The 14,389-nt window shown below is 41.0% G+C and overlaps 1 protein-coding gene across 9 annotated transcripts in view; it reads left to right on the forward strand.

Moving 5' to 3' along the window:
- Positions 1 to 14,389, forward strand: part of CAST (calpastatin) — a 114,372-nt gene that overhangs the window by 80,980 nt on the left and 19,003 nt on the right. For all 9 annotated transcript variants that reach the window (XM_073344562.2, XM_073344560.2, XM_073344563.2 and 6 more), the window contains 9 exons: positions 599 to 646; positions 1,916 to 2,011; positions 2,479 to 2,580; positions 4,067 to 4,168; positions 9,488 to 9,571; positions 10,334 to 10,381; positions 10,575 to 10,667; positions 11,174 to 11,275; positions 13,676 to 13,777. In XM_073344562.2, coding sequence (XP_073200663.1) covers positions 599 to 646; positions 1,916 to 2,011; positions 2,479 to 2,580; positions 4,067 to 4,168; positions 9,488 to 9,571; positions 10,334 to 10,381; positions 10,575 to 10,667; positions 11,174 to 11,275; positions 13,676 to 13,777 — 777 coding nt within the window. The remainder of the gene's footprint in view (positions 1 to 598; positions 647 to 1,915; positions 2,012 to 2,478; positions 2,581 to 4,066; positions 4,169 to 9,487; positions 9,572 to 10,333; positions 10,382 to 10,574; positions 10,668 to 11,173; positions 11,276 to 13,675; positions 13,778 to 14,389) is intronic.

The raw sequence follows: 14,389 nt of genomic DNA on the forward strand, positions 1-14,389 counted from the left end.
ATGAGATGTGTTCCTACTTTCCCCACTTGGCATACAGTTACTTGAAGGCCATTGCCAGCTGTTTGTAGGTTAGAGCAAACCTAACCAAACGTGGCCAGCCCTGAGACTCAGGAAGCCATAACAGGCTCCCAGATGGTCTCCTTTCTGCTGCACTGAGTGAAAAGTTGGTGCAGCAGAGAATCTGGGACTAAATGTTTTCTGTAAATGAAACTTAAATGCTGTAGTAGGAACGGCCTGCCAGAGTAGTATTGAAATATATTGTGGCTCACTTTGTGCCTAGTCACAGTTTCTGTGGCCTCCCTCTGTTGGCAGGCCCCATGGAAGGGGTTGAGGAGACCCGCTGCTCCTACCCTGTACCATGAAGATAAAATGCTGTGTCCGTGGAATTCTGTATTGTTAGTGCATTTCATCAAATGTGATATGGCAAAGATTTTGCTGAATGGGTATTTTCATTTGTTTTCTTTAATTCCTGGGTGTATACATGTTTAGATACCTTTCCCATTGCAAATAACCTAACCTTGCAATTGTTTGCTAGCATGGAAGCCATATTTTGTAACAATAGACAAAAACTAACAATAATATTTGTTTTTTCCTGCAGGATAAAGATGGAAAACCATTATTGCCAAAACCTGAAGAAAAGCCTAAGGTTAAAAAGTAACAGTATTATGGGATTGTCACTAGATATTCTGGTGGTTTCCTGTTTGGTTTTGTTTTCCACTTTTGTCCTCTATTTTCCTATGTTCCTAGTATAACTACACAATCTTGGTCCCTATTTATAGATGCACTTGTTTACACACTGTATAAATGTAGCCGATTTTTACTTTCTAGCCATCTGTCTCTAATTGATACTGAAGTTGAATATTATTATTCTGTAGGTGGATCATGTGGATATTTGAATAATACTGAAATGCTTCGCAGTTCTGGGCAACTACATCTGTATTCCCCCTTTATTGTGGTCCTCCAACGACACCCATTCTAGGCTCCACAGAGGTGCCTCAGGTGTCATGTCTCTCTTGGGTTGAGACATACGTCTCTCTCCCTCCTGACCAGGCTGGGGTATTTTCAGGCGGCAGAGTCCCTGACTATACTGTGATATCCACAGTTTAAGCAAATCATGGTACACAATGTAATTGCCAGACGTATAAGTTACCACACAGCTCTTTCTGAGTAAGCACATTTATTCTTAAGATAAAAGAAATGCAGACAAAACTTACAAAAAATAAAAGAACCTACATGCATGCTAATAAATGCTGATACCATATGCCTCCCATTACCTATATATGATCTGTACTTGAAACATTGTAATAATATGCTGTCCTACTAAATGTTATGTCTAATCTACATTTAAAACTTAAGTCAATGTAGGTACGGCATCACGTGCGTGACAAATTCACAGCCCTGAGCACCATAGCTATGTTGACCTAACTCCCAGTGTAAACGCAGCTAGGGCAATGGAAGAATGCTTCTGTTGACCCAGCTACAATCACTCAGGGAGATGCTGTTTCCACAGCAATGGAAAAATGCCTTCCCTCACCATAAACTGCACCTATGCTACGGGGTTATGCTAGTGTAGCTACATCAGTGTAGACCCCCCAGAGTAGACATAGGCTAAGTCATTTATGCTGTTGCCCTTAAAAACTTAAAGTCCTCTCATGAAATAAGTTATACTTTGCTTTTCAGTAACACTGTAAACAATTTTTAAATGGAATGTTATTCCAGTAAAAATCATTTTTAATTACAAAACTGGACAAATTCTGGAGAGAATTTTCTCAAGAAATATTCATTAACTATAGATATGAGGTATATTTTAAAACTTATAAGGTGCTGACCAAACAAGTTAATCTAGAATTTTTGTAAAATAAAAACAATTGTATCAGTCACTTTGTACCACATTTGTGTCCGTTTTGTATTGCAGCCTGTAAGTGAATCTGATCTTATTGATGAATTTTCAAAAGACTTTGTCTGTCCTGCACCACCTGCAGCCGAATCTAAACCCACTGACACATCTAAAGTAAGTAAGTCTCCTTTGATCTTATGTAAAAAAAAATCTTTTTAATATTCAGTGTTGAATTTCACTGTCACTGGACAATTTTAGGCTAGAGGAACACTTAAAATAAGTCCATGGTTCTTGGTTTGTATATCCCGTAATATTCTCTTCTCAGAAATATCTCCTCATTTTTCTTTTCTCTATTATTTTTTCTGTTGTCCGTGGTAGCACTTGTTCAACTACTGCCTGTGTAAAATAATTCTGCCTACTCCTGTTAGTGCTGTGACTGGTTTTAGCGTAAGTTTATGCTTTTTAAAAAATATTCATTTATTTATTTTAGTATTTTACACTCACTTTTATTCAAACAGCCTTGCAAGAGCTGTTTTCTGTTGCATTCTGTTAAAAGGTTTATATCTCCATGTTCTTTTTCTGATTTTCATTGCTTTGTGCTTCAGTGGATTAATAAAGTTCACTGCATTTGTTTCTTTCAGAAACCTGCAGTTACTGCATCTGCAAAGGCTCCTGCAGAGGAAGTTGTCTCTTCTGCTGCAGTATCTACTGTGCAATCGTTGGCTTCATCAGCTACTTCTTCAGTGAGTAACCTGTAGAGAGTCGGAATTGGTGCTAAAGTAAAAGCTCGAAGCTGGTTTGTGAAAAGTTAGAAAAGTATGGCTTTGTGGGATACTATTGCAGACTTTACAGCCAAGCACTTCAGAATAATCTCTTCATGGCTTAACTGTATGATACAGATTGAATTTCCTAAGAGACATCTATGATTTGAACTCTTGTGATGCCCTCTGGCATTTTTTCTTGAAACAGACAATAATTTCACTATGCGTGAGGGTATGTGCTTCAAATGCTTTCCTAAATTCTTTTTAAGATGATTCTGTTTATGATCTTTTTATTGGCAGTAAACATAAACTTTAATAAAACATTTTATGAACAAACCAACTGCCCTCCTATGTATTTGGGAAGACTGTATTACTGGCAGACCTCCCTCCCTCTGCGGTCATGGCGTATATAAATCTAAACTTGTGGAATTGTCTAGCTGTTAATCATGTCTACCTGGAGAACACTCTGCCAAAGTCCTAGAGGATCTGTGCTGCAGTGGCACACTTTAGGGGGAAAGGCAATTTATTATTAGAGCCATACCAAATTCATGGTCCATTTTGGTAAATTTCACGTTCATAGGATTTTTAAACTGTTAAATTTCATGGTTTCAGATATTTAAATTTGAAATTTCACGGTATTGTAACCATAGGGGTCCCAACCCAAATCGGGGATGGGGGTTGCAAGACTACTGTAGGGGGTTGCAGTATTGCCATCCTTACTTCTGCGCTGCTTCTGGCCAGCCGTGGAGCTTCCTGCAACTGGGGGAGGTTCCCAGAGGTGGGTCTGACCCGGCCCTGGGAGCGGCCTGTGCAGAGGAAGAGGAAGTCCCAGCTGGGTCGGGACTAGTAACTAGAGCCCAGCACACAATAGCAGTCTCCCCAACTGGGGTGCCTCAACCCGTCCCCGGCTCTGGAACCAGCGCTTGGGGGCTAAAGGGGCCTTGGGCTGTCTGTATGTGGTGGGATTTGTGAGCACAGTGCCCCCCCCACACCCCCCTCGACCATGGTGCCCTGGACGATCACCCACCCGTAAGGCCAGCCCAGAAGTGATGACCTCCCCCCATACCATGCCATCCTTGCTTTTGCGCTGCTGCTGGTGGTGGTGCTGCCATCAGAGCTGGCACCTGGCCAGAAGCTGCTGCTCTCTGCCTGCCCAGCTCTGAAGGCAGCACAGAAGTAAGAGTGGCAATCCTGGGACCCTCCTATAATAGCCAGATTTCACAGGGAGACCAGATTTCACGGTCCATGATGCGTTTTTTCATGGCCATGAATTTGGTAGGGCCCTATTTATAATTACTGAGTTTATTAGTATGGATAGTTGTATCTTCTTGAGTTTTGCATATATGTTGCTTTCGAAATAAAATTATGTTTATAATCTGCGGTTAGAAATTCTGAATATGTTTCTTCAAAAACAGCTTGACATCAATAAAACTGCAGATGTGTCTAATAACATCTAATGCTTTTGCAGGCTGGACATGCATCAGATGAGGCAGTGGATGCCTTGTGTGGTAGTCTAGGAAAGAGAGAGCCTGACCCAGAAGAAAACAAGTCTGCGGTGGATAAAGTGAAGGTATTAAAATAGCCAGGCCTTCAAAAAACACTTTGTAAAAGTAGTTATCCTGAGTTATGTTGTATTAGCTTAGACTAAACCATGTACAGTGGGCCATATTTTGCCATCTATTTTTAAGCGGAACTTCCCGTTTAAACCAATAGAGGGAATTCAGTTTAGAAACTTGTGAAGAGATCCTTGGGGTGCAACCTGGACTGTGGGACTGCTGAGACTTCCAAACCCATCAAGGGCTGTCTGTCACACTGTGGTGCTGATGTTCAGCAGCAAGTCTCTGACAGCCACTGCACTTACACAGCCATCCACAGGCAGAGACATGCCCAACTGTGTTACATGAATGATCTCCCAGCCACTAATGAACCATCAATAGAGAGGCTTCAGCCAATTCCCCCCAGTTTCGGAGCCTTACACCCCAAAAGTATACTGTCTTGCACTGCTCAAGGGTCCCTTGGACAGTGCAAACTCATTAAGTTCACCACATCTTCATAGGAAAGTGGACAAGCACCAGCCTTTGTAACCTGAGCTGAGATTCCCCAAGTATTTGAACCAAAACCACAGTTTTAGGTAAAATATAAAACAGATATATTAACTACAGAAAGATAGATATTAAGTGATTATAAGTAGCAGGCATAGAGATCAAAGTTGGTTACCTAAGAAATAAAACTAAATTTTCAGTCTTAATTCTAATTTAAACAGACTAAGCAAGGTCTGAATCCATCTCCGACCCTAGATAGCACAAGCAGCTTACAGTTCCTCAGTACACAGACTGGTCCCAGGCTGAAAGAGGGTCCAGTCTCCCTAGTTCAAAGTCAGTGTCTTCCAGATGAACTTTCAGGTGTTGAGATGTGGGGTGAAAGAGGCCAAGTGATGATGTCCTTACCTTAGTCCATCCTGTGCTTTGCTGCATATTGGGCTAACACATTTTCCATCCTTGCCTGTCAACTGCCCTTCTATGCAAATCTTCCCATTTCATGTTGAGGTGCTTGATGTCATTCAGAACTGTTCGTTTCCATGTTATTTGTGGTCTTCCTCTCTTTCTTCTTGCATTTTCTGGCTTCCATTCAAGGGCGGTATTTGGTAAGCATTCTTTTTCCATTCTCAGCACATGTCCCAACCACTGATGTCTTCTTTTGTAGATTATTTGTGAGAGGGTGCCTTGTCCAGTCGTTTTTCTGACTTCTTCATTCGTCTTCCTATCTCTGTATGTTATTCCCAATATTCTTCTCAGACATTGGTGATGAAATGCATCCAGCTTTTGTGTCTCTTTCTTGGTAAGTTGCCATGTCTCACTGCTGACCATAACAATTGCTTTGTACTTGTTCAGTTTTGTCTTGAGAGAGATGTTTTTGAGTTGCCAGATGTTTTTGAGTCTTCCAAATGCAGTGTTTGCCTTCCCGATTCTTCTTCTTATTTCCTTGGAACTAGTACCATCTTGGCTGATGGTACTTACAAGATACCGCTTTCTCCCGTTTCTCTTCTTCAGTTCTGAGTTCAGTCTCTATATTCCCCATTAACATGCCTTTACATTTCTTTGCATTGTATCTCAAACCTATCTTCTCCATTACTTCGTTTACTTGGTTTGTGCATTGAACACATGAAGTCAGGTTTCACGTCATTTCACTGTTGGCATCCTCATTGATAAGAGCGATGTCATTAGCAAAGTCTAGATCAAATAGCCTTGAATTGTTCCATTTTAGGCCATATGTATCACTATTGCAGAGTTTTAATCCATAGTTGATGACTAGCATAAACATAAAAAAAGACAGGATTCGCCCCTGCCTTTTGGCTGTCTTGATGCCGAATGGCTTGCTCAATCCATCTTCCATTTTAATGCAGCATTTTGAGTTGGCATAGAATGCCTTCATAATGTTAGTTAATTTTGTTAGAATTCCATATTGTTCCACAATTTTCCATGTTGTTTCTCTGTTTACAGCAGGCATCGGCAACCTTTGGCACGCCAGAGAAAGCTCCTGGTGGGCTGGGGTGGTTTGTTTACCTACCATGTTCGCAGGTTCAGCTGATCGCAGCTCTCACTGGCCGTGGTTTGCCATCTCAGACCAAAGGGAGCTGCAGGAAGGGCAGCCAGCACAGCCCTCGGCCTGTGCCGCTGCCCGCAGCCCCCATTGCCATGGAGCGGTAAACCACGGCCAGTTTGAACCTGCGGACACAGCAGGTAAACAAACCGGCCCGGCCCGCCTCGGGCTTTCCCTGGCAGGCCGCTCGCCAAAAGTTGCCGATCCCTGGTTTACACTATCAAATGTCTTGAAAGTCCACAAAATTGATGACAAGACTGCAATTGTGTTCTCAATAATCCGTCTCATGGTGAAAATAGTGTCTGTGCACGATCTCCCTTGTCTAAATCCAGATTGTTGTTCACGTAGGATGGTATCCATCTTTCCTTTCATTCTGTTCAGAAGGACTGCTGCTAATACTTTACCTTTGACAGATAGAAGTGTTACTCCCCTCCAATCTAAGCAATTGTTTAGATCACCTTTCTTTGGTAACTTGATTATGATACTGACGGTCCATTCGTCCGGCACCTTCTCCTCCCTCCATATTTTGTTGCACAGTGAACAGATGACTGATTCCACGTCTTCACCTCCATTTTTAAGCATCTCAGGATGAATACTGTCTAAACCCAGGTGCTTTTTTGTTTTTCAGCTTCTGCAATTTTTTTTTTTTTTTTTTTTTTACTACTTGGATATTTACCTCAGATACATCTATATCTAGGTCTAATGGTTTATCATGGTTAAATTCCAGTCTTGTAATTTGTTCTGGTTGGTTTAGCACTTCTTCGAAGTGTTCCATCCATCTATTTTCTTGTTGCTCCTGTGTTTCAAAATTTCTCCTTGTTTCCCTTTCACTGGGACACTTCTGAATTTTGATCCATATTGTGTTCGCTGTTTCAGGATCGTGTAGTCTGTTCTTGTATCATTTCTTTCCCCTGCTTCTTCAGCTTCACTAGCCTTATTTTCTATCCAATTTCGCTTATCTTTTTTGCATTGTTTCTTTACTGCTTTGTCAAGATTCCTGTGGTTTTGTTTTGTTTCTTCAGTCACCTGTTGTAGTACTAGAGCCTTTTATTTTCTTCTTTTGTCTATAATTTTCCATGTTTCTTCTGAGATCCACTTTTCTTTATTGCTTCCTCTCTTTCTACCAATTATCTTTTCAGCTGCTTCTAGTATAGCTGTTTTGAAAAGTCCCCAGTATTTTTCCACTTTGTTTTCTTCAAGATCTTTAAGGGCCTCAAACCTATTTTTGACCTCTATCTGGTACTCTTTTCGTATCCTGCAATCATTTAGTTTCTGTGTATTAAATAATCTGGGTCTGTGTTCTTTCTTTTTAAGCGCTTTAAACTTCAATTTGATGTTTGCTTTCAGCAAATAGTGATCACTCCCTATATCTGCTCTTCTACTTGTGTCTAACAGTGAAGTTTTCCACCTCTGACTAACACAGATACAGTCAATCTCGTTTTGTGTATGGCCATTTGGTGAAATCCATGTCTTTTTGGGTATGTTTTTATGTTGGAAGAAAGAATTGCAGATGCTAAGATTGTTTTCGGCACAAAATTCAAGAAGTCTTGTGCCATTGTCTGTTGTCGTTCCAGTTGTATGTGGGCCGATGATGGTTTTCCAACCTCTTCTTTCATTTCTGATCTGGGAATTAAAATCTCCCATAACCAGGACAAGATCATGGTTTGGTATTTCTTTCATTATGATGATGTCACTGCCCCTCTTTTATACTTTCTTTCAGCTGCTAGAAAGATCCTTGCTGTGATGTGGGTTAGTCCGCCATGTGTACTTGCCTTCTCTGAAGAGTCCCCGGGAGAGTGGATTCTTTTTGATGGGCCATCAACACCTGTCTGACCTCCTTTGTTGCAACTGAAAGGCTGGCTGTGGGCATTTCCCAACCTCACAACATATTTCAAAAAGAAAAGGAGTACTTGTGGCACCTTAGAGACTAACCAATTTATTTGCACATAAGCTTTCGTGAGCTACAGCTCACTTCATCGGATGCCGTGAGCTGTAGCTCACAAAAGCTTATGCTCAAATAAATTGGTTAGTCTCTAAGTACTCCTTTTCTTTTTGTGAATACAGACCAACACGGCTGCTACTCTGAAACATATTTCAGTAGCACATAGAGCAATACTTCCTAACTTCACATACAATGATAGTACATACAATTCAACATGATATAAATGTTTAACAGATTAAGACTTTTAAAATGATACCTCACAAGGCATACTTGTACAAAACATATCATAATGGTGAATATGCTGGTTCCAGGGTGCTACTTGGAGGTAGTTTCACAAAATTATTATAATAAATTAGTGCAGAGTGATTTATAAGTGATTTTTTTTTAATTCATTTTAGCATGCATACATACCTTAAGAATGAAGTATTTGGTAACACAGTATCCTTTCTACATTCACGCAGTTCCTGGAAAATGCATTGTTTAGTGTCTTAAAAACTAAGCTAAAGTAGAAGTAAAGTGTGTATTAAAAATAGCAACAACAAAAAAATCAATTAGTCCCTTAAAAGGAACCAAACTTTAGTTATTGTGCTGGTTTATTATTTAAATACATTTTTCCTCCTTCTTTTGAACATAAAGACAAAGGAAGAAATGAAATGTATAGCTACATTTGTTTGTAAAGGTGTGCTATGATTGAAACAACAGGGTTCAATATATTATTAGAAGGATCTTTCACTCTGTTTTATGAAATGTTGGACATCTTCACAATTTTTCTGTCAACCTTAAAAACCTGTAAAATCTTATGACCTCTGGGTCAGGTGTTACTTAAAGCAGCCAAAGATAGCTGGTGGAGAATTACCCTGGCTCATGGGAAGCCTCGGGCAGCAGAAAGTTGGCTCTGCTGCCTTCTGCCCCAGCTACCTTCCCAATCCCTGCTTCCCTAGGCCTAATCCTGCCCCTGTGCAGCCTTACCTTGCAGCCCTGGATCGGGGAGCTGTCAGTGTGTTTCATACAGAGAACAGAATCCAGGCCCATGGGTGTTTTTATTGTTGTTGGTTTATACTTACTTACTCTCATATTTACTTTTATCAGTTTTATACCAAATATAATGCTATTAAAATGAATGGAATTACTCCTCATTTTATATTGAAGTAGTGAGTGGCGAGTCAGATTTAAGGCTCATCAGAAGAAAGCATGAGATTTTGCCTGATAATTAAACTGCATTTGCAAGGGAACATCTGCCTCCAATGGTGCTGTACTGAAAGAGAGTCAAAAACTTGCTCACATGCAGTACCTAAGGCCTCGTGACATTTCTGGTGAGAGATGTTCCACCTTTGTTTTTCCCCTTAGGAGAAAGCCAAACAAGAAGAACGAGAAAAACTGGGTGAAGATGAAGAAACAATCCCTCCTGAGTACAGATTAATAGAGGCAAAGGTAATTCCTTTTAATATGTTCCTGTATTCTTTGCACTCCTTTCCTCATGCTTGGATGTTGCTTCAGGCACTACAGTAATACATAATGATTGACTTCATTGTAATTTGTGGTTCATCAACATATCTGAATACTAGGCAACTTTTATTTAGATATCTAAATACGGGTAGAGGTGGTTTAGCTTTATGCACCCAAATGTGAATAATTCAGGCTGAGAGGGGTGAATTGGATTATTTACTATTTGTGCTTCTAAAGAATAATTATTAAATTCCAGTTAGTCGCTGTTACCCAGTGAAGCTGATGGGATTTTTGCAAATGTCACCAAGGGCATAATCGGATGGTAGTAGGGTTGCACAGGCATAACTGAGGCCTGCAGAACCCTTTGTTGCTGATACTGATGTGTTAGAAGGAAATTCCCCTCTTGACCCTAAATTCTGGAGTGATTATGCAGGGCTTCAAGTTAGGCTTTCATTTGCAAACTGAGCATATTTGATATGGCAGTGGAGAGACAGCAAGCATGGAAGCTCACAGTGACATTTTTGGAGTCTCTTTCAGAGCAGAACTATATTTTAAATTCCTGAAACTCTATTTATGCCAAAAGCCTAACCAATGGCTGTTTTTATTTAAAAAAAAAAAAAAATGGGGGGGAGGGAAGGGAAGAGAGGCAGTGTAATAACATTTTGTGTATTTTTAACCACTTTTACCAAAAGACTTGTGTTTCGTGGTCATAGAGAACTACTTTGTTAAATCGTGTTTTCTCTGTAGGATAAGGATGGAAAACCACTCTTGCCAAAATCTAAAGAAAAACCCCAGGTCAGTGAGTAAATATTCAGAAAGTCTTTCAGTTTTCCATTTGTTGTTCATTAAACAGAGAAGGAAAAGATTTCCTATTCTCTAAGCTTTTAGCCGTATTCTGACTCTCTAAATTATGCAGTATAATCAGAGCAATCAACAGATTTCAAACAAAAAGGATAAAAAACCTGGTGTCACTTCTTTTTAATTGTAGCCCATGAGTGAAAGTGAGCTCTTGGATGCTTTGTCAGAGGGATTTGCCAGTTCCCCAGCAACATTACAGTCTGCACCACTAGCTACACCTAACGTAAGATCTCGGAATTTACTTAATCTGTATTATTCTGTTTTATATTCAAGTTATTTAAACAACTAGATTTTCCATTATTTTTATAGTAAAGTAGAAGGAAAAAAACAGGCCCAGGCTGTCTTAAATGATGAAAAATCGGGTGTGTTTTATTGTTGTGTCTAATTTAACAGTTGATTGCATAGGTAACACGCAATCATTGAGACTTTTCAAAGCAATCTAGGGGATTTAGACACATGGGGTGAATTCCTAGACCCATTGAAATCTCTGAGGTATGGAATGTAGAAGAAACAAGTTTAAATGACTTCTCGAGAACTGTTATACCCTCTAATGTGGGTGGGGGCTGGGGATTAAATTAGTCTGAAATAGATACAGTATGTTAGAAGAGTCAAATCCCAGATGAGCACGGTACAGGATGAAAATAAAACAGTTGTGCGTCCCATAAACTGGGGATTTCCTATGTATGTTCATAGTATTATATACACTGGTAACAATGTTTTTTATTTTAGAAATCCACAGCTGTTAAATCTTCTCCAGCTGCCTCTGAAGAAGTTGTTGCCTCCACTACAGCTTCTGCAGTGCACTCAGCAGCTCCTCCAGCTGCTACCCCAGTAAGCAGCATGCATTGTTGATGATGATGTTCATACTAAAACCTGTTAGAGGAAGGAAGCAGGAGATCTCTTTAGAGTAGTTCTTAATGGTGGAGCTTGTTGTAAAGTTGAATCCTTTACTATTGAAACTGGCTATTAAGAAGATAGATTTTTCTCTGGAAAAGAATTCTAGGCTTCTGCATTTTGTATACAGTTTTGCACTGTGGCCCAGATTTTTGCTTATGTTACATATATGCCCATTCCAGAAACCTCCTGGCTAGCACCAGGAATGAAGGCTGTAAGTTGTCCATCCCTTTTCTGGTTCCTCCAGAAACATGGAAGGCATAACAAGATGTGGCCTAGGAGTTGTGGGCTGTGATTTTGTATGTGGACATGTTCACGCAAGACCCAGCAACAGTCTGTATGAATAGCCCCCTTTCAGCTCTGAGTTGGAATAAATTTTTATAATTGATCTGTGAGGGGGACTGGTCTTGGCCAGAATAGAAGCATACATTCATATTAGTTTTTTGCAGTGTGTATGTGTGCAATTTTGGCGCCTGTTACACTTTTTTCCCCTCTTATGTCTGCCAGAATTTAACCCTGTGTTTGGTCAGCTAAATAAAAATACAGGCTAGATCCCCATGGTGTACCTTTGCAGGGCCATGTGGTTCTGTGATTTTTGTGAGACCTCTGCAGGCCGGGTTGAGGCAAAAAATGCAAGTAAAAGTAGAATAGTATAGTGTCATCGTGACCAAGCACTTCTACAGGAACAGCAGGAAAAGTAAGGGTTAATGGGGGAAGTGTGCTGCTTGGCTTTCCTTGGCTAAGGTAAGCAGTGCTCTTACATATCCCCAACTCCTTCCTTGGCTGATGTAGTGAAAGCTCCCACTTCTGTTCATTGGAGAAACTCCTGTGGCTCACATTTTGTTAACAAAAGAAATTTAACTGGAGAAGCTAAAGTTTTCAGTAGGTAAAACCTAAGCGTATAAGCAAAAGACAGCACTTTCTGGAAGGAAAAAACCTTTCAAATGTTAATGGAAACATTATACAGCCAGGGAATTTTAACTTGGGCAACTGGCACTTGCTTAGCAGCTACCTTTTGGCCAGGGCCGGCTCTAGGCACCAGCAAAACAAGCAGGTGCTTGGGGTGGCACATTTCTAGGGGCGGCATGGCCAGCGCCGGAATGCCGCCCCTAGAAATGTGCCCCCGCTGCCCCAGCTCGCCTCCCCTCCACATGCTCCCCTGAGCGCGCCACCGCCACTCCGCTTCTCCCCCCCCCCCCGCCCCAGGTTTCATGTGGCAAGCCTGGGAGGGAGGGAGGAGAAGCCGAGCGGCGGCGCACTCAGGGGAAGCGGTGGTGGTGGAGCGGAGGTGAGCTGGGGTGGGGAGTGGTTCCTCCCCCCCCCCGTTACTTCCTGCGCTCCCCCCCACATCCTCGCTCACCTCCGCTCTGCCTGCTCCCCTGAACTCACTGCCTCTCCCTCGCCTGAGAGGGAGGGGAGAGAAGCGGAGCGGCGGCGTGTTCAGGGGAGCAGGCGGAGCGGAGCTGAGCTAAGGCGAGGGGTTGAGGGGTGGGGACAGCCGCAGGAAGCAAGGGGGAGGGGGCGGGGCTGGGGATTTGGGGAAAGGGTTGGGAAGGGACGGGGTGAGGAGGCACGAAAAAAAAGCGTGGGTGGCCAAAAATGTTTTTGCTTGAGGTGGCCAAAATCCTGGAGCCAGCCCTGCTTTTGGCATTCTTCTGCTACAAGCAAACCAATTCCAATGTAGGAAAACATCTACACTAGAAACAGTTTTAAAATGGATCATCTTAACAAACATTTACTACCTCATTCTGCCAATGGTACGACTACACAGCAGTGAAAGACCTGGAGCACAAATGTGGATGGCCTGGGTCCCCTGACTTGGGCTCGTAGGTCTTGGGCTGAAAAATGCAGTGTAAACGTTTGGGGTTGGGCTCCAGCCAGAGTCTGAGACCCTCCCTCCCCCACTCCTTGTGACCTGAATACCTACACTGCACTACACCTTTAGCCCCGCAGCCTGAGCCTCGGTGCTGCAGGTTTTTTATTGCTGTGTAGTCGTACCATTGGCAGAATGAGGTAGCACGTTTGTTAAGATGATCCATTTTAAAACTGTTTCTAGTGTAGACGTTTTCCTAAATTAGAATTGGTTTGCTTGTAGCAGAAGAATGCCAAAGAAATCTCTACTCCGCTTGCCTATTCTAAGTGATCTTTTCCCTTCACTCTGAACAGCCAATAATTTTCCAATTGTTGTCACTACATTGCAATTAGTTTTATTTATGGTATTTCAAAGGCAGAGTAGACTTTGTGTTGGATAAAGTTAGTTAGTGTTTATTATACCTTGTTTAAATGAAGATTTTTTTTGTGACATATGTTTTCTTGAATATATTTACATTTTGCTAGGGTGGGAAAGAGCAAGACAATGCCCTAGACCTTCTGTCTGCTTCACTGGGACAAAGAGAACCTGATCCTGATGAAAACAAACCAGTTGTGGATAAAGTAAAGGTAGTAAAATATTCTCAACTTGTACCACCAAAAAGAAAGGGAACATCTGCCTTGTCTATTTTTAATGTATTTATTTTACATAGAATAGAACATGGTACATCATTTTCAAGCACAAGAATAATTTTAGTGAAGATAAAGCATGCCTGTATGCTATGCTTAATTTATGCAGTTTTTATTGAAGAAGTTACATGCTTAATTAACCAGTTCATTTCATATTTTCAATCTAAAAGATTTAAATACCAGGGTAGTCATGTTCAGATTCTTTTTAAGTTCTGTGATGAATACATAATTACTTGATGCCATCCCAGACAATTGAAAACAATTAGAAACTGAAGTATGTTGTAGAAAAAAATCAAAAGTTTTTAATCCCAGTACCTGTGCAATCATTTCTGTGATTAAATTTCAGATTCTTCTCTAATCTTCATTTCTTAAATGACTTAGATCACCTGTTGTTAAATTGAGTTTTATCACATTACACATCACAGAGTAAACTAATAGAGTGTTAATAATATTCTTGAAATTCATGTTCTACTGGGGTTTCTTTTCAGATGTGTGTGCTCAAGCCTACCCGCACATACACTTGTTGAGACTTTACATTGTACCAACTCTTTA

This window comes from Lepidochelys kempii, chromosome 5 (assembly GCF_965140285.1).
Source record: "Lepidochelys kempii isolate rLepKem1 chromosome 5, rLepKem1.hap1, whole genome shotgun sequence".
In the NCBI taxonomy this organism is placed as follows: domain Eukaryota; kingdom Metazoa; phylum Chordata; order Testudines; family Cheloniidae; genus Lepidochelys; species Lepidochelys kempii.